The following is a 27654-nucleotide window of genomic DNA, read 5'->3' as shown; positions in this document are numbered from 1 at the left end:
TCTTAGTAGGATAGGTTGCAAATAAAAACAATAAAAGTTCACCACTGACATTTCATTGAGCCGTGGCAACACTGGCGAAAGGATGGAGGTTTTAAAGGTCATATTGGATAAATCTTATTTTTAAATGTAAAGTCACCTGAAAATCATACATTTCCTTGAGAAAAGAAAGTTTGCCTTTCCAAATGAGGCTTGCCAACCTTTGTCATTATACCAAGCTGAAAAAGCAATTTGGAACCCCCTGCAGACTCATATTTTCCCTTTCAAAACAACAGAGGGAGAGAAAAGAGAAGCTGCCGCCACCCAAGCAGCAAACTTCACCCATGGTCTGTTGTCCAGCAGCTTTGCCACCAAAAAAAAACCCCTTTTCCTGAGTCAGAAGGATCATTTCTGCTTTTTTGGGGAGGCTCTGGAGCATTCCTGATGGGATGGGTTCTACTCCCAGCACATGGGGTTGGAGGTGGCCTGAGCACAGTGTGGAGGCAGCCTTGCCTTGGGACAGGTTCACCTGCTTTAGCGAGGGCTCATTCAAAAGACCTGTGGAAGAAAGTGTGAGGGGCCAGTAAAAAAAGGCAAATGCTGACCTCTTCTTCACCACTGAACTGGAACGTGGCACCTCAGCCATCTATAAAGACCCTGCTGTAAATTAGGTGCAATTTTTTAAATAACTTCTCTCATGGAAGGAGCCAAACCTTTTCAAATCTGAGCCTGCTGAAGGCATCTAAAGGACCCTTTTCTGCTGATAAACAAGTTTCTGAAAAAGAGCACTCTGGTAACCAGCCACTTGGTGTATCTGTCTAGTATTTTGTAATTTCTTTAATGCATGTTGAAAAAAAAAGTTGAACTTTAAGGTTCCCTGATATATAGTGCTCTAGTGCAAGCTGGGTACTTCTGGGCTTGCACTTCTGACTCAGGATCAAGTGCCGAAAGTTCCCATTTGAAGTGGAAAATAAGAAATGCTATCCAAGGTTTAGCTGTGCTGTGCTGGTGTTGGGACGTCAGGCAGAGTGGATTCACTTTGGCACAGGTAGGCCAGAGTTGCTACCGTGTTACACACAGAGAAACTCTGACTTTTTGTCTGACCAAACCCTCCAGGAAGGTGGAGCACACTGGGTACTCTGCTTCCTTTTAGTATTACCAAATGTTAAGTCAATCCCTTATCCAAGAGACACTGGCTGCATGCATCCTTGGCCATCTTAATCTCAGCTGATTTCATTAAAAATAAAATATTTAGTATTAGTTTCACATTAAAAATATTTTCTTAGTTTTAGACAATATTTGTAACACATTTTCTCTTTTAACCTACAGAACAGTACTTAAGTGAAAGTTTTATCATGACACGCTAAAAACTGGTTTATTACTGTGACTTTATTTTCTGCATAATTGCATACTTAGATTTGAAGAAACATCTTTACTCTTAAATATAAATATAATCACAAGATAGATATTCTCTAATTATTTGCTCTTGACATGTATGTTTTTATTAATAATTTGACATTTAAGTGAAAAGTACCTCTTCATCTTCTAAAACTCAAAGCAACAATTAATTAAAACAGTAGTTCTGTTCTATTTGAAGAACAGTTCTTTCTTTTGGAGTGTGTTGCAAGCCTTGGTTTAAAGTAAATTAACGGTGTTTTCTGTTTATAAAGTTGAAGTGTTCCATTTTGAGGTCCTAATTTGAAGTTCACTGCAGCAGCTGGGGAGTGGTGTGAGCAGTGGTGCTCCAGGAGCCCAGGCACACCCAGGGAGGCACTTGTGAGTGCAGCATCATTTTTTTTTTTTGAAGATATGTTTTAATAGAGGTGGATTAATTTGGTCTTTTCTAAAAAAAAAAAAACAACTTGCAATTGCAAGTTAGAGTACTGTGAAGCACCAGAAGTTTGGAGAATATTTGGAAAATATTTTCTGACACTTCTGCAGGACATTGTAATTGTGGTGCTACAGCAAAGCTGGTTTTTCTGCAGCTTGTCATTCTCAGAGAATACTGCCTTTGAGTTACTACTTAAAATATGAGAGCATCCAAGGAGCCAGGTTTCATGTTTCCATTTGAATTGCTAAAAGAATCCTGTAACTTATTTTTTTATTAAAAAGTTAATTTAAAAAATTCTGAGCAACTTCTTCAGTAATGAGAAAATCTGCTCATTAGGGTGTTCCAGCTTTGATTCTGTAGTTTCTGTGATTTGGAGTCAGCTACCCAAAACTTCAGTCTCATTAACATTGAGGAAAAAACAATCTTTTTCTCAAGTGATTAGCTATAATCAAACATTTAAATAGCCTACTACCACTTCCCTGTTAAGGATGACTGATGGCTCAGTTCTGCATAAAATCTTTTGATTAGATGCTTTTCTTTTTTTTAAATCCATGTACCTCTCTGTGCATCCATATCCAGGAACACCACAGCACACTTTATAACAAAGCTGTGTACCTGATTTAGAGCAAGTATTAAGAAGAAAAGTTAAGTTTATTCTCCTTAACTGATCAAATCCTCCCGTTATTCATAAATGTGGAACACTTAAGCAGTTGTAAGGGGTTCAGCTTTGCTTTGCAGTATTGCTTGAGCTGAAACTCGTGCTGCTTTTCATTTTAGTGGGTGAAAAACTTGGGAAATAAATGCCTGTTAAGAAATTACATATAACCCAGCAATTTGTTATACTTCTTCTTTGCTTCATGGATTCCGACATTCCCTAGGAAAACAAAGATTTAAAGATATCATGTAGATACTGCTGTCTCTAATAGTGATGTATTGAGATGTCACACCTGTCAGCCATTTTTTATATAAAATATTTAGTCTTACATTATGTCAAAAGTAAAAGTTTAATAGTTTTTATTTAAATTAAAAATATTACCCTTGCACCTGCAAATTCACAGATGACCATGAGAATGAAATTTAGGCATAGAAGAAAAAGGGGAGATATTCTGAGAATGTACCATGAGGTAACAAACCAATTTAATGTCATCAGTGCAGAAAAAAAGAGGAAAAAAGGCAATTCTGAATGCTGAGAAAAGAACACAGTCTGCATCCATGCTCTCTGGAATGAAGAGACTCTGCTTGTGGAGAGGTCACAGCAGACAATCCAAGTGGGAAAGATTTTACTTTTTTGGTTTATAACATCTTATTTAGCCCATCAGCTGGCTGGAATGGGTAATTTTTTCCTGAGATGTAGTTTATTCGTTATAAATTTAGAAATGTATAGTGAATTAGTGTTTGGTATTTCTTTAGCCATACCTACCCACTGCTGCAGTAGAGGGATGGAAATCTCCACTGAAGCGGTCAGCTGGAATTTTCAGGATGTAACCAAACACTGAGTGAAATGATGCCATTCCAACAGAAAGCAATCTGTTGTAGCTCACCTGTGTGGAGAAAACAGTGGGTTTTCTCAAGAAACCAAATCAGAAATTATTTTCTATTTTATTTAAATAAGGGCACTTCAGTACATGAAAATCATTGCTATATAAATACAGCAAATTCTGCTTGTACTAACTGAAAAATCAGTTCAGGTCTTAGATATTGGTAAAAATGATGGAGAGAGGTAATATGAGGCTTGTACAAATTATTCCTCCTCTTCTTTCCTGACATTTCAGTCCTTGTTCTTAAGATTTTTTTCTTTAACCTAACAAACTCCTTTATATCAAGGAGTTTATCCTTCACTGTCACAGATGCTGGCATGGAATTCAGCTAAAGAAATTGATTTAATGTTCCGATAAAGGAGAAAAATTAGGTTGGCTTTACAGAGAAAACATTTAATAAGGATAAGAAATAAAGTCAAAGCACAGTGTTTGTCGCTAACTGACCAGAAATAAGACATTGGTTGACATGAAAAAGCATATAGCTGCTCCATTTCTTGGTTCTGAACAACCACTGTCAAGTTGTATTTGGTTTTAATTGCAGCTTAGTAAGAGTTTTTACAAAACCCAGTGCAGTTCATAGAATAACTAAAATAAATACTTTCTTAAAGTGTTTACAGCCAAAATCTCATCGCTTGAATATAAAATATCGGAACCCAAAATTTAAATTATGCAAAGGCTTGAGCTGGATATTATTTTTCTAATAAAATTTAATAGATTGTTCAGCTGAGAGGAAAGATGAAGGAATAATAAATGCTCATTTTACTTAGGGGTTTTGTACTTGAAGCTCCCCTGGGATGGTTTTTGTTCTCTTCAGTCTTTCTTTATTTTCTGTATTTATATCAGGCAATGACTGAATCACATGTGAACAGAACTTTCTCCTTAGTTTGTTTTTGGCAGAGAAAAGGAGCTTTGTGTTGTCTGGTCCCCTGCAGTCCTGCTGGGGTGTCTGTAGCAATTACAGGGAAGGCGCTATTGCAACACTTCTCACTTGAGAAGGTGCACTCATTTTTACATGAAACTCAGGCATTTCTCGCCTGTCAAGGCACGTTTTCCTTGTCTTAGAATATCCTGAGCTGGAAGGGACCCACGAGACTCACCAAAGTCCAGCTCATTTACTGTAGAACTGAGTCACTGACACAGCTGATGGCTTTGTCAAGGTTGCAGAGTACATTTAGGATGGAGCCAGGAATTATGCCAGGAAATGCAGCATCCAGTACTTTTTTTTTTTTAATCCAAGAGATGGTGGATACAAAATTGGAACCAGTCCAGGATGGGAGTAGAAGTCCCCATTGCTTGTGGTGTAAGATCCTTGTTCTTTGAGGCATTTGTGCTGCCCTAGCCTGACAGAGAAGTCTTTGTAGTAACTGCATGTCTGGAGAGAAAAGTTTTTCTTTGTTTTGCTGGGAGAAAAGACATTGTAGTGAGCCTCAAAGGGGAAAAAGCCCTATAATCATTTAGGTTGAAGTGCTTCTTAATTCAAATGGTGTGCTACTTAGAGAACTTGATAAGAAGGATTAGAACTGGAATATAAAGACATTTTTAAAAGCAAAGCTATTACAGGGTTCATTACTTTATTTATACGTTCTCCAAAATCACATGAATGAAGGGAAAAAATGAGGAGAAAAAATACTGGCTTCAGTTCAGAATGTCAATTACTACTTTTTTTAATCCTCTTTTCACAATTTATTTGACATCTTGAACAGTAGCCAAAAAAGCTATTATAACTATAAAACATATTCATTGGTATAAATCTCATTAAGTTGAGCAATTTAATTAAGGTATTGACATGCTTAATTGATATGTGCAAGGAGAGACCATTTTCATATCTAATTTCCATACGTTTTCTGCTTTTAAGAAAACTAGCTCCGTAAAAATGTTATAGATTCAGCTAAGCCCTGTCATCCCAAAGGAGCACTTGCTGCCATTTACCTTGATTTAGAGCCAACTACTCTTCTAAGTGGAGCTCCATTAAATGGATCTGATGTATGTCTGACTCAAACATGCGTCAGCTTCTCTTATGATCAATAGTGGAATATTTATATTAATAAAGCATCGAGTTAATTAAATAAAATAGTCTTCTGGGTAAACTTAAGATACTAGGGGATGGGCAGAGAATCAATATACTCTGCCATTTGAACATTAACTGTGTGCTCTGAAATTTTATGCTACCTTAGCGAAGATGCTTGCAGTGTTGGAGTCTTGGATGGACAGAAACCCCCAGGGCAGGAAGCTCCCAAGCATCGTGGGCAGGATTTGTTTATCAAGTTAGAGAAAAAGCAGCAGACAGAAAAGCCTTGGATCTGTCTGGCTTCTGTGACTTCATTCCTACAGACACATCAGAAATCCTTTCTTCTGGTTTAGGACTGAACACAGTCAAGTGGGTGTTTTCCCAGTTGCCTGAACTATTCCAGCATTGCCAGAGAAGGAGCATGTGTGAGAAACTCGCTGTGCTAGGGTTTATCAGTGGTGGTGAAGAGTCATAGGTGCCTTACAAAGACATTTTTAAAACTACCTTTAAAGTGGGTCGGCCACTCATGAGTGTGTCTAGTTCTGGTGCATTGCATGTTTCAGCCCAAAGCACAACTGTCCTTCAGCCTTTTCCAGCAGCCATCCCCACAGGCTCTGCCCCCATAGAGAGAGCTGGGGGAGAGATTTCTACGTGAGTGGGTGACTTTTGACCACCATGGAAACCTCCCCCTGTTAGAAATGCATTCAAAAGTCTCAGTCACAGATTCATGTCACTACTGTGCTCTGATAAGCAAACTCTGCTGTCCCTGTGGCACTGGTGCTGTTTCTATAACATGCCTTTGAAGGAAGCAAGGTCCCTCAGGTACTGTTGCAATCCACAGATTCCACTTCATCCTACCTTTTATCTACATTTTCAAGCTTCAGTGCAATAAAGTGAAAAATGTGGGTTTTAATCCTGCGGCTTTAATAAATGCCTCAGTTTGATAACCAAAGAAGATGCTTGAAAGGCCAAAAAAATCTTAATTCGTTATTAATAGTTTATTCAGTCAGTTTAGAACTTGTTCTATGTAAATATGCTTCCATCTCTTTAGCCAGGGGCACTATGACATTGCTAAAAACACTGATACCTCTGGTCCAGAGGCAGTGGTTGTGTGCCAGAGCCCTCAGTTCCTGCATTCCTGCTTCACTCACAGGCACGGGGCTCCTTCCTGCTCCACTCTCACACCTCTCAGGGTTGGTTTAAAGGAGCTGAGTTGCAGCTGAGGGAATTAGAACATGCTCATTTGGGCCTTCTCTCCTCTTTAAAGTCTCTGATGTGTGGGCTGGACTCTGGTCCTTGCTGAGCCTGCAGTGACTGCTGAGCATCCCATGACCATAACCAGGGGTCAGGAGCTGAGGGGGAGATTTCAGCGAGATTCTTTGCTGACTTCTCTATGACAGACATTCTCTGCCATGGGAAGTGACAAAACCAGCATGTAAAGCCACAGGGAGGTAGCATGTGGAATTCTGTACAGAATTTATTAAAATAATCAGTAGTACTTCTGAGCTATTGCAGGAAGAGAACATTGACACTGTTCTGTGATGTGTGATTTTGACCTGGTTAAAATGCTTCTAATTACCAGGCACTAGGGAAAAGCTGAAGGAATAATCTCTTCTGTCTTAGAGTGAATTGTCTTCCAGTTCAGCATTTACTGAAAATACTTGGTTTAGATTCTACTTTTGTAATAATGTAGAACCTTCTGAAGAAGACACATATATGGTGTGTTTAATACTTAAAAAATACTTCAGACACAAAGAAATAAACTTAGGCTCTTATTTAATATTACTAACCAAAGCACATGTAGGTTACATCTGGTAAAAATTGAAAATATTTAATATATGTAAAACTACTTCTGTTCCATTATTGTCTTTGCTTAAGTGTTGGTAATGCATCCCAACCCTAACATTTAGTATTTGTTTTGCCTTTTTTCTTTTTCATCATTCTATGATTCAGAAAGACTGAACAAAGATTGCAAGCTAGAAAGAGCATTGGAACCATATGTGTTATAGTTGTATATAATCTATATCGTAATTGTATAAATGTTACAGGGTGGGATAGGTTTGGATAAAAAACCACTTTCTGTGTTAGCCACAGTTCCCTGGTATTTAGAGTTGTCTTTCCACAAATGTAAAGTTCAAAGAAAGGAAGAGTGGTTGTATCTGAGCTGGGATAAAAACAGGTTCCACAATGAATTCCTTTCTGGAACCAAACAAAAACCTTTGTGTATGGAACTGGGATGCAGAAATTCTTCTATATTTTTTGGCTGACTCGTAGTTTGTGTCTCCTGATTGTTGGTTTTCTGCATGACATCTGGAAGTAATGATGTGAATAATATCAGGATGTAAACTTTCTAAGTCTTATAATGAAGTTAAATTTCCTTTTTTGATAAGATAAGACTATTTTTGTCATATGAAACATGACACGCCTCTAGCTAATTGTTTTTTCAAAAGCTTGCTAAGGAGGTGTCATAAATTGAAAAAACTTTTGGGGTAATAAGTCAAGTTTTACTGTCGGGCATATTTTCTCCTGGAGACTCACATAACTGTAGTGGACTTTGGAGAAAGTCATCATCATTCCCAGCAGTGACGAAATCAAATCACTCTGGAATTTGATGTTCTTTGATTTGAGAGTACCCCGACAATGAAACAGCAATGTGTGGAGACATCGCATTGCTTCCCCTGGAGCCTGTTGTGCAGGAGCCACTCCTCCCTCTCCCTGGTCAGTTCTTTCACGTTTAATTCAATTTTGTGAGCTGACATTGTCAATCTGAAATTCAGCAAGATGCTTGACAGGAAGTCAGAGCAGAGCTGAGTTCATTTCTGGAAGTGGCTTTATGCAAAGGAATGCTCATGTGGATCTCTGGAGCAAGGCACCTGCTGATGAATCAGAGGAGTGCCCTTGTTCCCTCGTCATCTTTGGGAATAAAGCTCCAAAAATGCCACAAGCATCCTTGAGAGTTGCTGTAAACCATTCAAGCACCCCCAAGTCTCCCTATGAGTATTTCTGGGTGTTTGAGGATAAAAAAATGAGTCTGTTTTCAAAGCAGAATCTGGAGGGCTTCGTTACACAGGGTTTGGGTGGATTCAAGGGACTTAATTCAGCTTGTAACTTGTTCAGGCCAGGCTGGTTTGTAAGTTGCAGTGAAGTCCTAGGAACACTGTAAATTCTTCTGAATTGTCTCAATTTTAGCTGAGTTTTCAATAAAGATTTAGGTCCTTGGTTGTTGATTTACTGAAACATTCAAATAAAACCCTCGGTAAGCTAAGCAGAATGATTGCAAGTTTAACTTCTCTTTTGGAAGAATTCACCATTTCATGTGCCCTTTAGCTGAAAGCTAATTTTGGTTTAGATTGTATCACGTTAGCCTGTTTATTCTACTAGTATACTTTAGTTTTATTTTCTCTACTTAAAACATGTACATTCTATTTAAATGCCTTTTTCTAAAGCAGAGCATTATTGAATGCTAAACTTCCTGTGCATGGAGTGGGATCCTCGAAGTTGTTTTATCTATATGAATAGTCATTGAAAAAGAAGAAATTATTTGGTTCTGTTCCAGTGAATGTTTTTTTGGTGTGGATAAAGTAGGAGAATGAGGTTTGTAAGGGTGTCATGCAGCTGTAGGGGGCAGGGTGACCTGCTCTGGAGTCCCTGAATAGCTGCTGGGTTTGTGGATTCTCCCGTAAAACGGAGAGCTGCTATTGCTTAAACACTTTCATCTTGCATGAACATCCCCACTAGAGTGAACCACTTTGTGGTTTTACATCTTGGTCTAATAAATCTACATGTCACATCCACAGAGAAAAATGAGTTATGGCTACAAACCAGTCTGAAGTGTATCTTCTTACATCTGCAGCGTTTCCCTGGGACTCTTGGGACTAAACGATCCCTATCAGGGAAGATACATAAAGGTGAAGCTGTGGAAGAAAAAGAGAAGCTAAAATATTATAAAAGAAAGAAGGGAAAAGTGCATGGAGTTCCTCTGTCCTTTGTCTAGGGCTTCACTAGCTTTTCCTGCAGTCTCCTGGATATCAGTGCAATGGATATTGCTGGTCCAATATTATAATTTATTTTTAAAAGTTCGATTACAGCTCAAGTACCAGTGTGCCCCTCTTGCACAGGTGCACGTTTTACCGCAGAACAAAATAAAGACCCTCTGATAACAGGGCCTGAGCTACAAACAGAACGTTGTTTTTCTCACTGCAGTGCATTAAAATACTTTGCAACTCATTTATACCTCAGTGGAATAAATGGAAAGTCACTGTAGTTGGTTTTACTATCCATGGATTCTCTCTCATTTTTACTACTTGTTGTATAGCCACAGGAATGTCTGCAGTGATCATACAAACAAATTATATAATTGGCCTCTTTCAGAAGAAGTTTGTAAAAAATAAAACCTAGACCTTTACACATGTAATTGCTACTTAATCCTAGGAAAAAATCTTGTTTTCTTAGCTAAAGTACAGGATCACAGCCTGAATTAAATAAATACTATTATGATTACTGTTTTCATTCTACAATGTGGTGATTAGGTGCATAAAATTATTAACTGGCAGGGGATGTATTTTTTTTTAATATATCAGTAAAGTGCAAAAAATTCTTAAGTAAAAAAATATTCATTATTAACAAAGGCAGAGTTAGGTTAAGACAGATTAGTCAAAAAAGTCTTGCTCCAGATGTTGATCAGTTATTCAAAGACAATGCATGTTTTATACTTTATGATTTCACATGTTTATCTCCTAAAATAAAAACTCATCATAATTAAAAAATATATAACAAATAAACTGCAGATATCTTTTTGCTTAGTGGTCAGGCAGGACTGTGGAGGCTCCTTTCTCTCTGGGGAGATCAGAGGAGGGTGATATTGCCTACTGATATTTAGAATTTGCAAATACATAGGATTTCTTTCCAGTAGAGCTCAACAGACAAAAGTATAAACCACAAAACAGGTCAACAGTATAAAACCAGTGCTTTTTAAAATTAACTTAAAATAAAGGTACCTCCATATAGCTGCATTTCTATTTTAGAAAGTATTAACATTAATAACATTAGTGAGAGAGCTTTTGAATTCACATTGCTTTAGCAGCAGGAAGATATTTACAAAAATAGAAAATGATGGTGAGAATAATTTCCTTTCGCTGATGTCAGTGCTTCACTCCTGCCTCTCTGAGGTGTGTGGTGTCCCTACTAAATCACGAGTGCCTCTGTTGTAATCTCACTTGCAGTGCAGTTGGAGGAGTTGGACTTGTGTGGGAGCATCATCAGCCTGGGAGCCTTTGTTTTGTCAGCGATCCAGAGGTTCAGTGGTGCTGGAGAATTCCAGAGAAAAGGTTTTTCTATCAAAATGAATCTGTCTCAAGTGCAGTGTCAGAGCTGTGCTCGCTGTGTCTCTGCTGGCAGAACACTCTCCCCACATGCGGGAAGGCTCGCTGGATAAATTGCATCAAGTGGAATTCCTGATCTCTGGGACTGGCTGGGAAGGGGTTTTTTTGTCCCTTCCCGCACTCTGCTAGAGCACCTTGCTCTGGTCACACACTGCCTCTCATTGTGTGCCTTTGTCCCCTAATCAAAAGGAAGGATTAATTATATTGATGCCATTTTCTAAAGCACTAAAACCCTACATTTGATACTACTAACAAAGACATCTTATTGTCATTTATTAGTCAGGAGCCCTATCCTGTTTTAGTGGGCTGCTTCTCTTCAAGGGTTTCCTCTGACTCCACTGAATGTTACTTTCCAGTTCCTGCTCCCTGACATATCCAAATTTGAGTGTAAAGACCTTGAGGAAAGATTTTACTTTTGTGTATATTCCAAAAGACAAAACAGATGCTGCTTTCTAAAATGAAAGCTCACGATCAGTCTCAAGATGGGTGGTTTTAAAATAAGAGTCTCCTAAATGCTGTCTGATCATTATTTTCTTGGCATTTTGGAAATGGCAGGAGGAGGGAAACCTGTAAAAGTCATAAAAACAAATGTTGCCTTTTGTTGGACATTGACACAGATTAGTTTTACAGTTCATTTAAAACGATACAAAAATATTTACTAATCTTCTTAGAGATATTCTGATCAATTTAATTTTTTTCTGTTTTTGTTGGGTGCATCAACAGACAAATGTTGTGGTGTGTCTCAGTGAAACAAGGTAAGGTTTGGGGTTTTTAATTTTGTTTTGTATTTTTAAGCAACCAAGAATTTAAAAAAAAAACCTCTAATGAAGAATTAAGTAATCACAAATGTTCTTTTAAACATTTAAAAAGACTTCAGCATGTGCTGTGTGATCCCTGTGGTTGTATCAGGACAGAAGTCATGAAACTGCACAAGTCCATGTAGGTTGGATCCCTTGAAGGATCTTTATTAACAGATGGTTTTAAATTGTCCTTGGAGAAGGTGGAAGATGATGATAACATGATCATCTTCTGCTGAGATCTTTTTCCTCCTTGATTCCTTAGTGAACGCCCCTCCCAAATCTTTAAGCTCCAGCTCTGCTCAGTGTTCTGTTCTCCAGAATGAAGGTGTGTGTGACTGGGGTTAATTAGGCTATGTGGGGCTTTGGGTAAGTGTTGAAATATAGAAGTACAGAGTTAACATCTATCACTTCACAGTACAACTGGATCAACAGAGAAATCGTGGTGTTTATCTTCTGGAGGCTTAGCAGTAGTGCTTGTGCAGCAGTGCGTGACTGTGTGAAAGCAGTGAGGACTGGTTTAATTGGAATTTTTGAGCTAAATTCCCTCCTCAAAACAAACAAAACAAAACAAAACCGGAGTTTCCCCTACAGCCTCCCAGAGCATGAATTGGGAGCCAGCTGTATTGTATTTAGTGAAAACACAGTCACCTTGTTCAGGGTGCACAACATCTGCAGGACCTGCTCTTGCTTTGCAGAACTCAGATGCTTGTCACCATCTTTACTTTTAGTGCAGTAGTAGGAGGAAGGAATTTTTTTCCTTTTAGAAAATCAGCAGCGATGCCAAGTTTCCACAGAGTAATGCTTTACAACACTGCTGTTGTTAAGCTCTTGCCTTGTAGCCCATCAGGAACAACACTTTCCCATTTTTCCTTTAGATAGAGGGCTACAAGTGCTGCTTTACAGTAAATACCATTTTTACACTGACCCTGCTGAGAGGGAGAAGCCATTCCTGCACCAAGGCCCTCCTGAGGACACAGGTGATGATGAGAGTGTCAGACTTGCCACAGCTTGTTCTAATTACTGTTGGAGGGAGCTGATTTGGGCAATGCATTTCCCAGCTGGAAGATGATAAATATCTTGAATTTATCTTGCATATTTACAAGGCTCAAAGTTTCTGAATTGTCTTTAACAGTTGATTCAGTTATTTTTTAATCTGTCTGTAGAACAGGAAAAACTCTAATACTGAACAGTTTTGGAAATACTAGGACAATAAATCCTAGGTAAGAATAATACTTAGTTGTTGAAAATGCTAAATATTAGTTTTAATTAAAAAAAAAAAAATAAAAAGCTGCCACGTGATTTTGGCAGAGCAGGAAAAAATCCTTCTTTTATTCCTTGCTGCAAACGGAATGCTAGCTTCATGTGATACAAAGGCATTTTAAATAACATGGTGGGACATACTTGCAGAGTCTGGTTTGATCTGAATTCTCTACATCTGCATCCTTGAGCTTGTGTGTGCTGGTGTTTGTACCTCCAGACACATTTCCTGTGCAAGTGACTCACATCCATTTCTCACACCCCTCGGGCAGGGTCCTCACGCGCTTGGCTCAGCCTCTGGAAGCACAGGCTCCTGGAGCCAGGCCAGCATCCTCCTGCACTGCTCTGGGAGCAGCTGAACTGTGCCACTGCTCCCATCACTGGGACATGGGCACGAAGGAATTGCAGCAATTGAAGGGCATCTGAGCTGCAGCCACTCTGCTGCTGGTGTGGTGATGGGTTTTGCCATGCTTGAGGTTTTAAACACTGTTTGAGGCATTGAAAGTTGTTGTGGATTGTAACAGAAACTCTGTGAGACAAAAAGCTTCCTTGGGGATGTCAAGCCTTTAGTTAAAAGAAAAAGACATCATGTCTGCACAATGTTATGTGCTGGAGTTGTTACAGATACAGTTGAGTAAACTTTTTTTTTCCTCTATGGATTTCCTTGGTCTTTCTCCCTCTTTTTCTCTTGCAGACTCTTCCTCTAGATAACACTGGTCCCCTCGCCCTGTCTCTTCTCTGACTGTAGGAGTTATCTTCCCTTAACTTTTGTTCTATGAAAAAGCTGACTTGTATCATTGCTCACTTGCTTATCTTTTATTACATGTTACTTAGAGATACCTATTATCTTTGGATTATAGTCTCTAATTTTCCCCATCTGTTACTCTTTAACTCCTTAATTGTGTTACTTAATTCAGTAAAACATTGTAGGATAGAGTTTATATGTAACATGTTGTACAAATTAAAACTAATTCTAATGAGACAAATTGCAGTGACCGGATTGTGTTAAATATGTGACCTTTAGTGGGGTAGCTCAGTCTGGTTTTAGTCCAGTTGTATAGAAAAGTTAGATTGAAGAATAGTCACTAAACATTGAAATGCACAAAACCTCAGGAACATTTTATTTCATTTAATTTTGATCAGTGCTTTGGACTGAAATGTTTTAAACCCAGAAATCCTAATTTGTAAAAGAATGTAAACAAGCTACCAGCAGGGATGAACTAATTCTCATTTCTCTCAGCTGCACATTCTGTAGCCAGAGCAAAGCTGGTGGGCACTGTGCTAATTTCTTGACACTGATGTGGCAGCTGGCACTTTCTTAAAATTAGGAGTCATACCTTTCATTAGTTTTATTTTGCAAAGCAGGTGAACATTAACTTTCCAGTATTATTGTGGCAAGAAGAGGGGATAGGAAACAATCTTATTTTGCTCTCTCAAGTCCCCTATCCAGTCAAAGGAACCAGTGTTGGTCTTATGGTTTTGTATCAGCTGCTACAGAGAGCTGTGTGTGAGCCCCCCTGACTTATTCCAGGAAGCAGTTGAACTGTGGATAAGCTGAAAGGCTCCTGAAGAAAGGAATCAGGTTTGTTAGGCTGCATTTTTCCTTCATTTTGGCTAAACCATTGTTTCCACGTGTTAATGGTTAACTCTGTGAGTTTGCAGTTTTATTATGGAATCAGCATACAATAACATACTGGGCAAAATACATGTTTGGCTGTGAAGAATTTCCTCTGGGTGACTCGTTCTTTAAGTCTTTGTATTAAACTCTTTAGACATTAAAGGCAAGCCGAGTTCTTTATTGGATAACACTGCATGGTGATCTCTCATGCCCATTTGAGTGGGAGAAATAATTAAAGATTAGTGTTCAACCATGTTAAATACTTCTTAACCAAGCTGTTATTCAGGCAGCTGTGTAAAAACAATCTTTTTAAATTTTAAAATCCGTGTGTTAAAAAAGGTTTGGAAAATAACTGGTAAATCCTCAAAGGGTGGGGTTTTTTTTGTTTGTATTTGAAAAGGGAGAAAACCTAAGCATAATGCCATCACTGCTGATTTTTTTTTTGTTTTCATATAATATATGTTATTTTCAGTACCTTTGTAACTTTGCAAGTTGTATTTAACCAGTTGTTCTAATGTTTTAAATCTGTAGTTTAAATGAAGATTCATTCTATGGATGCTCGTAGGGTCTGTGTTCCAATTAAGTGATTTATGTTCTCTTACTGGCAAAATAATAAAAGAAAAAGTCTTAATGTATTCTATTGCTTTGTTAGATAGTTGAATTTCCACTTAGGATGCAATAGGCAGCGTTAAAGCAGAAAGCCAAAACCAGCACTACGGCAAAGACTGCAGAGGCACTTAGGAAACGTCAGCACTTTTGGATGGGGTTTTTTCCCTTTCCAATCCTTTTATCAGTAAGGCACTTGCAATTCACATTTGAAGATCAGGAAAACAATATTAGACTTGCAGAGGGAGTTCATCTGTGTCCAAAGCATTTTAGCTAAATTAAAATAAAAACTAAGAAAGGTATTGGCTTGTGCCAACTCTTGCTGGAGTCTGGGTTGGACTGACAGCAGTGTGCCGTGCTGTGAGGGCATGTGAGCCACAGCTGCTGGGTTCTGTCAGCTCCTGCCTCTCTCCCCTGTGCAAAGTGGCACTCCGAGTTCTTTAACACTTCTGTGGCTCCCCCAGCTCAGAAATGAGGATGCTGTTTCCTTTGGGGGTTGTTTGCTGTGGAAGCTGTTGGTTGAGCATTGTGCTGTTCTGCTCAAGGTCTCTGGGATCTGCTGCCTGTCCAGGCTGTTCCCATCAGACAGGACCTGTGGGAAGGAGCCAGGGCTCACTGCACTGCACCGAGCTGGGGCTGGCTGCAGGGTGGATGTGCTCTGTGCACTGCTGCAAGGCTGTGTGCCAGGTGAAACTGCACAGGACTTGCCTGTATTTTTCAGAACAGGAAGGATAATTTAATCTAGAACCGTTTGCTTAGCTCAACACGTCTGTTTGATCAGGATGCAGATGAGCGTGTTTTGGTTGTGTTGGGTGCTTTCTCCACAGAGGAACTCTTGCAAAGAGGGTGCTGCACATTCTAGTTTGTCCTCAGGTCTAGTGATTTCAGCTCTCTAACAATGCCTCTCAGGGTGAGGACTTTTGGAAGTCTATTATTCCCTAAGTCTGGAATTTTTCAGATTTCCTATTAAGGATACATCATGCACCCAGGCATTGGATTTGCCTTCCATTACAGAAATAGGTAGCTTGAAACTTCTGTCTAAGAAATAGGAAATCTATTGGTAATCTTCACCTTTTTTTCGGATTTGGTGTTTATTTTTTCTTGAATACTGCAGTATTTTTCTGTGTGCTTTTAAGGGTTTTGTTTTCACCTCACATTAATTTATCTGGTTTTCTACAGTTACTATTAATAACTAATGTTTATTTTACATACTATTGCTGTAAGCTTCCCGTTATGTCTGCAATGAGAAGTAGGGAATAAAAAGCTGGAACTTCAAGATAACTGAGTAGACAAGTTTCTTGTTACAGACTTCTGCTCCCTCAGAGCAAATTTTGTGAAGTGCACAGGCCGAGCCTGGTTGAGGTTTGCTTGCTTATAAAAGATGCTTAAAAAAAGTTTGGCACAATGTCAGGGAGAAGAGAGAAACGCTCTTCCTGACCATCTCAAAACAGGATGATTATAATTGTGAGAAGGCAGTTAGAGGAAAAGAAATGTTGGTCAATTTTCTTCCATGCTGTGTCACTAATGCCATGCAGGCTGTCAGTTCTTCAGCCCACTAGAGAGATTTATGGAATCAGTCCATGATCCAGGAGATGGAAAGAGGCAGTATTGTTAGCTAGAGGAGAGTGCCTAATAGAGAATAAAAATAATGCACTTTACAAGAAGATTTTCATAGAAAACAGATGAACTTCCTACTGTCTCCTGGTTTTGCCTGGCTGCAGGTTAAGAGTTGAGCATAAAGACAAAGCAGAGATCAAATATATAAATTAGCCCTTGTTATGAAATATCACTTGAAAACGAGATTTACCTTTACACATGATTTGAAATACACAATAAAATGCCAGACAAATGCAACTTGAGATGGTGGATTTAGTGTGGTTTTATTTGACCACACAATTCTACTTTTTCAAGCCCTTTTTGTTCTGCTTTGCATGTGTCTTCCTTAATTTTTGCCTTGCTAAGCCATTTTGTCACACTTTTACCATAGCTCTGCTGTGCCTCACTGTCACACTAAAGTGACAGCTTAAGACTTCCTCCTTCTGGGTCTGAAATACCCTTTACTTTCTCTCTCCTCTCTCTGGGTTGCCTGATCATTTGTCTGGGTTGGAGGTCTGTCTTTAAAGAACTAATATTTTGTTGCTGGCAAAATAAAGGGGAGGTGAAGGAGGGGTCAGAGTGTGGATCAGTGTTAAACAAATTGTGAAGGTCACAAAGAATTTTAATCTGACTTGAAAAAGAGACTTGTATCCAGCAGCACATTTTTGTTTGTGATCGTCTGAATGGACAATTGTGGCTACTTTGAGAATTTGGTGTAGACTGCATGACTGGTATAAATTGAATTAGTCTCATGACAAGGACATAGTCCCCTTTTTTCCTTATCTGCCTGATGGAAAGCAGAAGAAAGCCCAGCGTGACACGTCTTGACCCGCAATGTCAATGTGGGCTTTTGTGACAGGCTCTGATTTCTGGCCTCTCATTTGATAAAACCAATTTGGTGGAGGCCAGAAAGGAGCTTGCTGAACACTAAATGTACTTACAGAAAAGGGTGTCTGGGGGTGAATACAGAAGGCTGCCAGTCCCTCCTAATCATCGTTAGAGAGCCAGAGTTTCGTTCTGAAAACGGGGCAGAGCCTTGGGGACACGGTCACCCCAAATGATGCCCTGTGCAGTTCTCTGCAGGATCACCTTTATTTGTCCTTTTAGCATCACTGTGCTTTCCCTTTCCTCCATTTGCTTATTTCTTGCATTTTTCTTTCCCACTCGTCTGCCTTCCTTTCTTCTTCTTCCATTACCCTCTTGCCCCACCCTTTGTCGCCTAAACCAGACCGAAACCTCTCTCCCTTCTCTGTGCTGACAGGGCACCAGCAGGAAAATCAGGGTGAATGCTGCTTTTCCTTAGCACGAAAAACATGCTAGCTTTCTGGTTTCATGTCCATTTCCCTCCCATTCCTGATGCCTTCCTTCCTGCCTCCACTGCACTGGTGGAGGGCTGTGAACCTGGAACTATTTATAGTTCAGCGAGGGGAAAAGCACCTGAATGCAGGCTGAGTAACAGGAAAATGTAACCTGCACTCACAGTGCAGATCAAACAATTTTTGAATGTGCTTTAAGTACTAGAAAGACTTTTTGAATTGCTGTTGGTTTAGGTTTTTTGTTGTTTGTTTTTAAACAAGGATAAAAATTCAGTTTTTTTCCATTAATACACAATGCAGTGGGATCTTAATGCAGTAGATTAAGATTTTTTCAATGTAAATTTAAAAAGTTCTCAAGAGAATGATTGTCATGTTTCTCCTGAATATTAATTTCAAATAAGAAGCTGTAATCTGAGCAGGGGTAGCCAAGTATTTTTGCAGTCAGAAAACAAACAGAAGCATGCTGAGAAAATTACATTTACACTACAGGATTGCAATTCCAAGGCATACGATTTGGCTGCAGGTACTCTGACAGAGAATCATGGCATTGTGCCAGTGTCATGATCACATTTGAGTGATGTTTTCTTGAAGTTCTGTCATTTGTATCAGGAATTCTGGTGGTTTTGGTTAGAGAGTCATTTCAGCTCATTCCACAGACCTCTAGAGGAGAGAAACAAAATTGAAAACACCGTGTGGTGTAACAAATCCAGAAGCATCAACTTTTCCAAGCACGTGTCTGTTCCATTAGCTCATGCAGATTTGAGAAATGTGTTCTCTTTGTTAACACAATGTATTTTTTTTTCTGTTCTCTTATTCAGAGACCTGAGTGAAAACCAGATAAAAGGAATCCCTAGAAAGGCCTTTCGAGGAATCATTGATGTGAAGAACTTGTAAGTGACAACTTCATTAATATTTGTGGTGAAAACCTTTCTCCTCACGTTACATCTGGCTGTTTCTATCAGTTTGAGTGCCTTGTGTTCAGCTCTGTGCAACACCAAAGGGCCCTGCAGGGTTTTGTCAGAGGCCTCACAGGCTACTTTGGTCCCCATGCCTGTGAACACACCTGGGGAGGTTTTGAGCTGAGGACAAAAACATACCCAAAGGCTTCACCCCTTCCTGCAGTACTGACCTGGGGCAAGATGTGCATAGGAAAAACTCAGGTAGGGTCTGGGGGTGAAATTGAAATGTTTTGCTTAAGTTTCAGTTTTCTGTCCCATCACTTATGTGGAAAGTAAATATGACAAAATGTGGCACCCAGACATGGTGGTTGAGCACAAATACCAGAAAATTTAAAAAACCCAAGTGTGAGCAGTTAACTGTGCAGGCTTTGACAGCTTGTATTTAAAATTAAAATAATTTGTAAAAGTCTTTAAAGAGAGAAAATTCTTGTGCTAATGCAGCCAGTCTGTCCTAGCCTTTTTCTGTAAGGTAGTCTGAAATACGAGTAAAGACTATGAGCTCTGTATTTCCAGAGCTGTTGGAGGCTCTTACCTGTTATATAACAGAAACCCATTTTGGTGCACACCCGCACACTAACGCACTGTTGGCTTTGTTGGAGTCAGCATAAGGTGAACTGAACAAGGAAATACCAGCCACTGCCTTGGCAGGGTCGGGATTTCCTGGGACAACCTGCAGCCACTCTCAGGAGCTTTTCAGAGCCAGTAGAGTTGGCACTGTGTTACCACACCAGTAGCTGACAACTGAGACCCACTGTGTTAAATGTTGGAAGCACAGCGTAAATGGTGTGGATTTTTTAAAATTTAGGAGAAGAAACAGCTAAAGGAGATCTGAAAAGAAGCCCTTTTCAACAAACAGTCTTGAAACATACCTGTGCTCTGAGATCTTGCCCCAATGAAATGCTCTCAGGCACATGATGTGATTCCTGAGGCATCCTGTGAAGGGCCAGGAGTTGGACTTGATGATCCTGATGGGTTCCTTCCCTTTTGTCATGAGTTATCATGAGTTTTACTTGCATTGTGTGATCTATAGGAACAATAGATGGTATTTTGTTTCAGAAAATGTAACTTTCCCAGCTGTAGTTCACTGTTAGTTGTCTGACTTCATTGCAAATAACAAAGTTTGCATGCAGAGTTTAGTTCACCTCTGACAAGCTGTCACAACAAACACAGGTGTTTTGATTTATGCACCCACTCTTAGTGCAGAAGGATCCAGGCTTTCTCCTTTCCATGAACTGATATCAAGGCATGACTGGCTGGAGTGTTTACAGGAACTGTATAAATGTTGGGATTTCAAGCTTTAACTAAAAATTGTGTCTGTCAAGCTAGGCAGTATCTATTGTTTTGCTGTAAAAGACACAGTGTCAGAAGTACTTCCCTGTGCTGCAGTTTCTGTCCTTTGTGAGCACTGAAGTTATCACAGAGTCATGAAATAATTCTGGTTTGCAGTGGTCATCTCGCCCAGCCTCTGGCTCAGCAGGAGCACAAAGCTTGGTACTCTAACAGATTGCTGTTGTGAGCCATGAGTACAGATTGTTTAGATAAATAGCAGGAGAAGCAGACTTTTTACTCATATCTAGACATTCTTTCTTGATAAGGAATGTATGAATCCTGTGCCCAGGGTGGTCCATGAGAGCAGGTGACTGTTGCTTCCAGACACAGATGAGTGACCTGTGACTTGCTGAGACAAACATGGCACAATCTTGAGCCAACTTGCTGCTGGAAATACATTTAAATTTCTCCAGCAATAACTGTAAGGGCGTGATGCAAGCTGAACCAAGTTAATACTTAAAGCTCTTTAAGCTTTAAGCAGGAAGCTTGAATTTGCTGATCCCATTCTCAGCCTACATTTGGCAGCCAAGTCTCTCCCTTCTGAGCCTCAGCAGGGACCATGCCAGCAAGCAGGGGTGTTCAGGTGCCTGAGCAGGAGAATGAGCCTCTGCCTCGGGGTGCCATCGAGCTGTGCCAACACCTGCCTGGTGACTGTGACACGAAGGTGCTGATGGCAGAGCAGCAGGGTTGCCTGTTTCTATGGTTATCACTTTGCAGATTTATTGTACTGTCTCAGTGTTCTTCCACCTTATAAAGTGTGTTTGTGAGGGATCTTGGAGATTTTAAGGCACAAGAAATAAAGCTACATATTGTCCCATCCTCCCCAGCTCTTTCCAATTTATATTTAAAATTTCTTTAGGGAAAGGCTGACATGGAATGGTCTCTGTTTTCATGGCTTGACCTTTTACATGGCCTCACATTCTTCTAGGTCCTTCCCAAAGTGTCCTGATGTCATGACAAAAATAATAACTCTGGAGATATTGTAATAGGGACACAGCACATGCTAGACCAGATGAAAGTCTCCAGATTAATGCTGTCTTTAACAGCAGCTTGGAAAGCTTCCCTCAGGACAAAATGCAGAGTTGATGCAATGGACTGAGCCAGGGCATGAATTCCTTTTGGATACCAGCTCTGAAACACGCAGCCTGAGGGCTCGATATAAATTACAGTGGGTGCCATTTGGAAACCCTGTGAGAATTACCCTGTCTCAGCATGGCCATAGCAGTAATGGACACAGAGTCACAGGTTGTGTCCAGCTGGAGCAGACTGGTGTAAAAAAATCTGCTTCCTGAATTTAAGGGCAAAGGTGCTGCTGCATCTGGGAAGCAGAGAGAGTCTTTGGTGATGTTCTCCAAGCACCAGGGACACAGAGCTGGCTGGATACAGGAAAAAAATTAAAAAAAAAAAAAAAAAAATTGTTAAAATGATGGGGGAAGAAAGCGTTACAAAAATCAGTGTTTCAAGATATTTTTCAACCCATCTTCCTTTTTAAATGGTAAAAGCTTTCTATCTTTTATCATTCTCTTAGAAGAACAGTGAGCCCAGGAATATGGGCTTGGATTAGGGCTGTGCTAAAGAAGAGTTTTAAATGTCAGGGAGGCCAGCGTTTTTGCACAAGACAAAGCCAAAGCAGAAACTGGAGGTTTGCAAACTCCTAAGTGGGTGAAATTTAGTTGTGTGAATTATTTTCATACGAAGTGTTTTCTGCTGTTTGAGTACAAAAAAGTCAAAGGATCTGCACACAAAAATAAATTAGTGGGTCTATTTCTAACTGAAACATAGAAATAATTATACAGCTTTTAGAAAGTTTCATGAGCACATAATGTCCATTACCAGTAGTGAATTTATTTGGGAATTTGGGAAAAACTGGCACTTTGAACATATTGTAGAGTAGATGCATAAACTCTGCTCAGCGACCCTTAAGAGCTGAACAAGAGAGGGCAAGAGAGGGCCAGCCTGCAGAGCACACCTGTATTCAATTTCTGTTACTTATTACTTGGAGAACAGGAAATGTTTCTTGCAGGAATCTAGCCCCAAGTAAGCACATTTGTTTCAAGAATTAAAGTATATGGGTTGGGGTCTCATTGAGCTTTGGGCTAACTCAGCGCTGTCAGCCATGGCCTTCAATCATAAATATATATAGAGCTGCTTCTTGGATTTCTGCACGTTTCCCCTGCTTGTATCACATCTCGGCATTCAGGGGAGTGTTTCTCTGATGAGGCATTCCTGCAGTTGCTGTTGAATTAGCCTGTCCAGCCCACCTCACTGAGGGCAGCCAGGATCCCGGAACAGGGATATGCAGAGCTTGATGTTAGGAAGAAATTCCTCCCTGTGAGGGTGGGGAGGCCCTGGCACAGGGTGCCCAGAGAAGCTGTGGCTGCCCCATCCCTGGAGGTGTTCCAGGCCAGATTGAACAGGGCTTGGAGCACCCTGGTCTTGTAGAAGGTGTCCCTGCCTGTGGCAGGAGGTGCAACAAGATGATCTTTGGGGTCCTTTCCAACCCAAACCATTTTATGAGCCTACGAACGTCTCCCAGCCAAGGAAAGGAGAATATCAGACCATGTGCAGTGTGGATGGAGGGAAGAATGACAGAGCAGCAGGGCAGAGGGGGAGCCAAGCAGCCACCCTGAGTAAACACCACTCAGAGCTAGAGCCACATGGAATGACACAGGCACAGCTTTTTTTGTCAGGAGCTGCTGCAGTTTCTTGTTCTTGATTCACTGGAACTCAGTTCCATCCATATTCGGCTCCTGCCTTTTATTTCTCATAGGCTTTAGCTGTAAGATTCTGTAGCACTGGGAAAAGAAGAAGTTAACAGGTTCATGTGTCTTGACAACACAGGCTCATTGCATTTCTGTCTGAATTCTTCTCAGCCTCACCTGAGATAATAGCTCCTATCACTAGGCCTGCAAGCAGCTTTCCCTGAATTGTGGGGCCACTTAGCAATTTTGAGTAATATCCTCCTTGATAGGCCTAAAGGTTCTTGTGGTAGAAGAAATGAAGCATTTAGATTTATTTTTTTAAAAATACAGAAATGCACCAGCACATATGTAACATTTAACACTTCTGCTATTCAGTACATATTTATTTTCCTAGTGGTTAAATTACCTCTGCAGTGGGGAAAATCAGAGCTCCGTGAGTACTGTAAAATATTGTGGTACCTATTAGTTTCAGTTCCTTATTTGTTAAATGGCTTTTCCTGGAAAATTCTGTTTCTTTTTCTGCATGCATCTACTATCAGCATCAATCCATGTGACTTTTACAAAAATTAAACATCTCGATTGCACATTCAGGTTTTGGAAAAAGCTGAACTAGCTCTTTACATTGAGAGGTATTTTGCATTCACCTACACAAAATATAAAAATGTTCCTAATGTAATTTTTTTTTTAACCATCACAGCCAGCTCTGCAGAGTATATTTGCAGCTTCTGCCATTCAGCCATAGGAATAATTAAACATATCTGTCAAGTTAAACTAATGAATAAACCCAAGGAAATAGTGGTTGATTTGTGTGTAGCCATTTCACTAGAAGAAAGCAAGTGATTGTGAGTTATTTGCCATACATAAATATGCAGTAGATCTTAATGAAATGGTACACTACAGAACATAACTCCTTTAGTCTGGGCTCTCCAGGAAAGCTATTATCCAGAGCCCTCTGAAATTCTTGGCCATAGTTTCTTGACATTTGTGTACAGGATTCAGTGTTACTCTTGCAGTTTGCAGTAAAATAAAACAAAAGGAGGAAGATAAACAGTTGGCCAGATTTTCCACTCGTTTGGTGTAAGATCTGGAATAAGCCTTCTGAAGCCAGTGGTTGGCTTCAAATAAAAGCAAAGAAATGCCTAGAGGAGAATTGATTATCACATGTTGGGTTATGTATTTGCTTATGTATCTCTCACTGGACTGAACAATGTGTGTCTATATTTGATGGTGTGCATGAAAAGAACAGTATGTTTTAAACAGGAATGCATAAAAATTTAAGGAAAGGATATATTTCTATTATGGAACAAGTTTCAGGTTATTTTGACAAAGAGCTAGCAAAACAGGTCAGAGGCATGGAAAGAGCTATTTGGGATCTCATTTGAGACAAGCCTTTTGCACTCTTTAGGGGGCAAAAAGATCACATTACTTCAACTGTATAAATTTGTAAATAATTTTCCTCCTCCTTGTCCGTAAATTCACACTGCACTCAATGTATTCCAACAGTGTATTCCTTTTTATCTCCTGTAATTGGTCTTCATTGTGATAGTGGCCATAATGAATTCAAGAGAGATCTCTGTGGCCATCACATTTGCTTTCCTAGAAATTTCATTGTCATGCAGCACTATTATAACATTAAAATAACAAGTTACAAACTTACCACCTTCTATGGAGAAACACCACCTGCAGCGTCAGTTAATTTTATGAATACATTAGTTTGAGCTTTTGCCATCTGTTCTAGCCCTTATAAAAAATGCAAAAAGCATGTATTTCACAATTAACTCATTAAAAGGATATGATTGATTGAAATGCACACGCATGTTCCCCGCACAACGGGTAAGGTGAGATGTGCGGAGCCGGCCGAGCACAGAGAGACTCTGAGTTGCAGCAGAGGACATTTTGTGAGACAGAAGTGTTTCTCTCTTGTACATCCTCAGCCACACACACAGGGCCAGCACATCAAGTGACACTAAAGGTGACACTGGTTGCTTCACTGATCTCTTGAGAGTCGTGGCCCAGCCCTGCAGGGGCTCCCTCGTGGTTCTGCCCAGGGAGCTGCTGCTTTCCTGCCTGAGGTCACGGGGTGTACAATGCCCCTTGGTTTTTTTTCCTATTCTATTATGCTCTGAATCACTAACCTCTAAAATCTACCTGCCCTGACATTTCCAAATAGCTTCTCTTGTCTGTCTTATAGTAAAAATAAGAGAAAAAAGTTAGAAAGTCTAAATGCTGTGCAGGCTGGCTTTGGGCAGGCAGGAAGGTGTAGGGAGGGACTGCGTTTTCGTTTGTCCCAGCTGGAGGTGCCTTCCTGCTCACTCTCTTTCCATCGGGAATGTCATAGCTGCTGCAGACACAGCCAAGGGAAAGCCTGCTGGGAACACGGATGAAAACTTGAAACTTAGTTCAGACACTGCATAATCACAGTTTTTCCTCTGCCTCCAGTGAATCGGCAGAGCCTTTTTGCTCTCTGTGCTGCATTGGAGAGGCGATGTGTTTACCATCAGTGCCTTCCTGACAGTCTGTGGGAGCACAGAATCCTGGGCACAGGGTGTGTGCCCTGTCCTTGTATCCCTTCCCTTGCAGAAGAGTCTTGTGCTGGATGGCTGAGGGTGAGCAAAGGGTCTGGAATAAAAAGCTAATTCTGCACTTTTCTAGAATATGATGCACAGAGGCAGGGCTGAATAACTGTGCTCTCTGGCAGTTAACTGGAATTGTCATGAAATACTGTGGGGTTTAAATGTCATTACAACCCCAAAACTTTTGCATGTCTCTTTGGACATCGTAAGGAGTAGTCATTACTCAGAATTACCTTCTTGAGAAGAAACTTTCATAGGATTTTTGCAACATGCACTGATGCTAAGAGATACCAGTTGAGCAGTGATCTCGCTAGTGAGTGAGCCAGTTTGTCTTGATAGTGCATTTTTGTGAACGCTTGGCATTATTGTTATGTCAGCCCTCCAGGGGACATTTTAGAAGGGCATGAAATGATAGGACAATGGGGGATGGCTTTAAACTCACAGAGAGAAGGTTTAGGTTGGATATTAGGAAGATATTTCTTCCCTGTGAGAATGGTAAGACCCTGGCACCCTGGAAGTGTCCAAGGCCAGGTTGGACAGGGCTTAGAGCGACCTGGGATAGCAGAAGGTTTCCCTGCCTATGGCAGAGGGTGGAATAAGACGGGCTTTAGTCCCTTCTAACCCAAACTTTTCTATGATTCTGTGATCCTGTGGTTCACGTGGTCAGCTGGAGGGTTTGATCCCAACCTGCAGGAAATTCCTGTATTTTAGGATAAGGGATGTTAATGAGAATGCTGCGTCCTTGCATTATTCCCCAACAGCCTGGGATGTTCCCATGTGCATCAGGGAGCAATGGAACAGACATGTGCAGAACAACAACCTGCAAAGTCTGCAGCACACGGGATAAATACTGAGTAACCCCAAAACCATTTCATGAAGTATTTAAACCTGTGCCATATTCAGTAGTGTGATCAGCCCATACTTGCATTTTTTAAACACATTTTGGTTTATGTAATCCCCTTTCTCATGAAACACCAGGTGGATGAACCAGCACAGAACGATCTTAAATCCATTGAATGTGCTAAACTATGGCTTGTACTTCACGTGAGATTGATTGCACAGATTGAAAATGCGCCGCTGATTTATTTATTTTATTTTTTAAATGAAAACATCTGCATTAAGTAGAGTGGATGTCTGCTCTGTTCTCTTGTCCACTTGCATTTCAGGAAGTGTTTGTTTTCATGGATGTCTGTAGTTGTGGGCTCAACTGGCCACAAGGGATCTGTCACTGACAACTTATTAAAAGCTGAACCATCACTCCTGAGGAACAGATTTCCTCACTGTAAAGGTTGCTTTCCCCCGAGTAAAATGTCAGATAAATAAAAAGCTGAAATCTCTCTTAAGTGTGTTCTACTTATAAAATAGAAGTATATAAGCCAATAGTATTTAGTAGTGGTGGATGTATGCTTGGTGGCATTTAATATTTTTTAAATTTTCATTTTTCTGAGCTAATCAGAGCTGACTACCCCCATAATAAGGTTATACATTATTCTGATTTACCCGATTTCTGTATTCTGGATATCCACTGCAGTATATATTGGTTTTAGTTTTAATTTTTGGGCAAACCACAGATTTTTTAATATTTCTTGTAGAAGTAGGACAAACAAATACCAATTGTTTTCTCCTTTTCTGGAAATGTATTTCAAGCATTATTGAAAGCCTGCACTTTAAAGGTTCATAAGGTAAAATCCTGATGCTGATGACAAGAAAGATGAAGTATCCCACACAGGCATAAGTCATCCTTTCCATCAACTTCAAATTCTGTTCTGATCTTCCCTATGCTTTGTGCCTTGCATAATTTATTGCCTTCTCCAGCCTAAGAGGGGCTCCTTCTGCAGCCATTAGCCATGAGCTCCGTTAGCTGGTCATCAGGGGGGTTTGAAGAGTGACACGGATGTGCTGTGTCCCATCAGGAACATGACACAAGTGACGCAGGGATGGGAATCCTTTGCACAGGAGACTGAAATAGTCCAGTCTTTGTGTGTCAGAACCTCAGGCTTGATGGTCACTTTTACAATTCCTCTTTGATTATGTAAAATCCGGGAGTCTAGAGATTTAAATTGTATGTCATTCACTTGCCTAAATGGGACATTGGTGAAATTTTTTAAACAAGATCACAAGCTCCAGGTCTGCAGTTTGATAAAAGAAAACCTCATCCCTAATC

General features: G+C 40.1%; 1 protein-coding gene across 1 annotated transcript in view; it reads left to right on the top strand.

Moving 5' to 3' along the window:
- SLIT3 (slit guidance ligand 3) overlaps nt 1–27654 on the top strand; it is a gene marked incomplete at both ends in the record, with an annotated part of 466119 nt that overhangs the window by 219774 nt on the left and 218691 nt on the right. The window contains one exon of the mRNA XM_082291121.1: nt 18746–18817. Coding sequence (XP_082147247.1) covers nt 18746–18817 — 72 coding nt within the window. The remainder of the gene's footprint in view (nt 1–18745; nt 18818–27654) is intronic.

This window comes from Coloeus monedula (genome assembly GCF_965178545.1).
Source record: "Coloeus monedula genome assembly, chromosome: 15".
Classification (NCBI taxonomy): domain Eukaryota; kingdom Metazoa; phylum Chordata; class Aves; order Passeriformes; family Corvidae; genus Coloeus; species Coloeus monedula.
The sequence above is the reverse complement of the archived record's forward strand: the minus strand, read 5'-3'. Positions and strand labels throughout refer to the sequence as shown.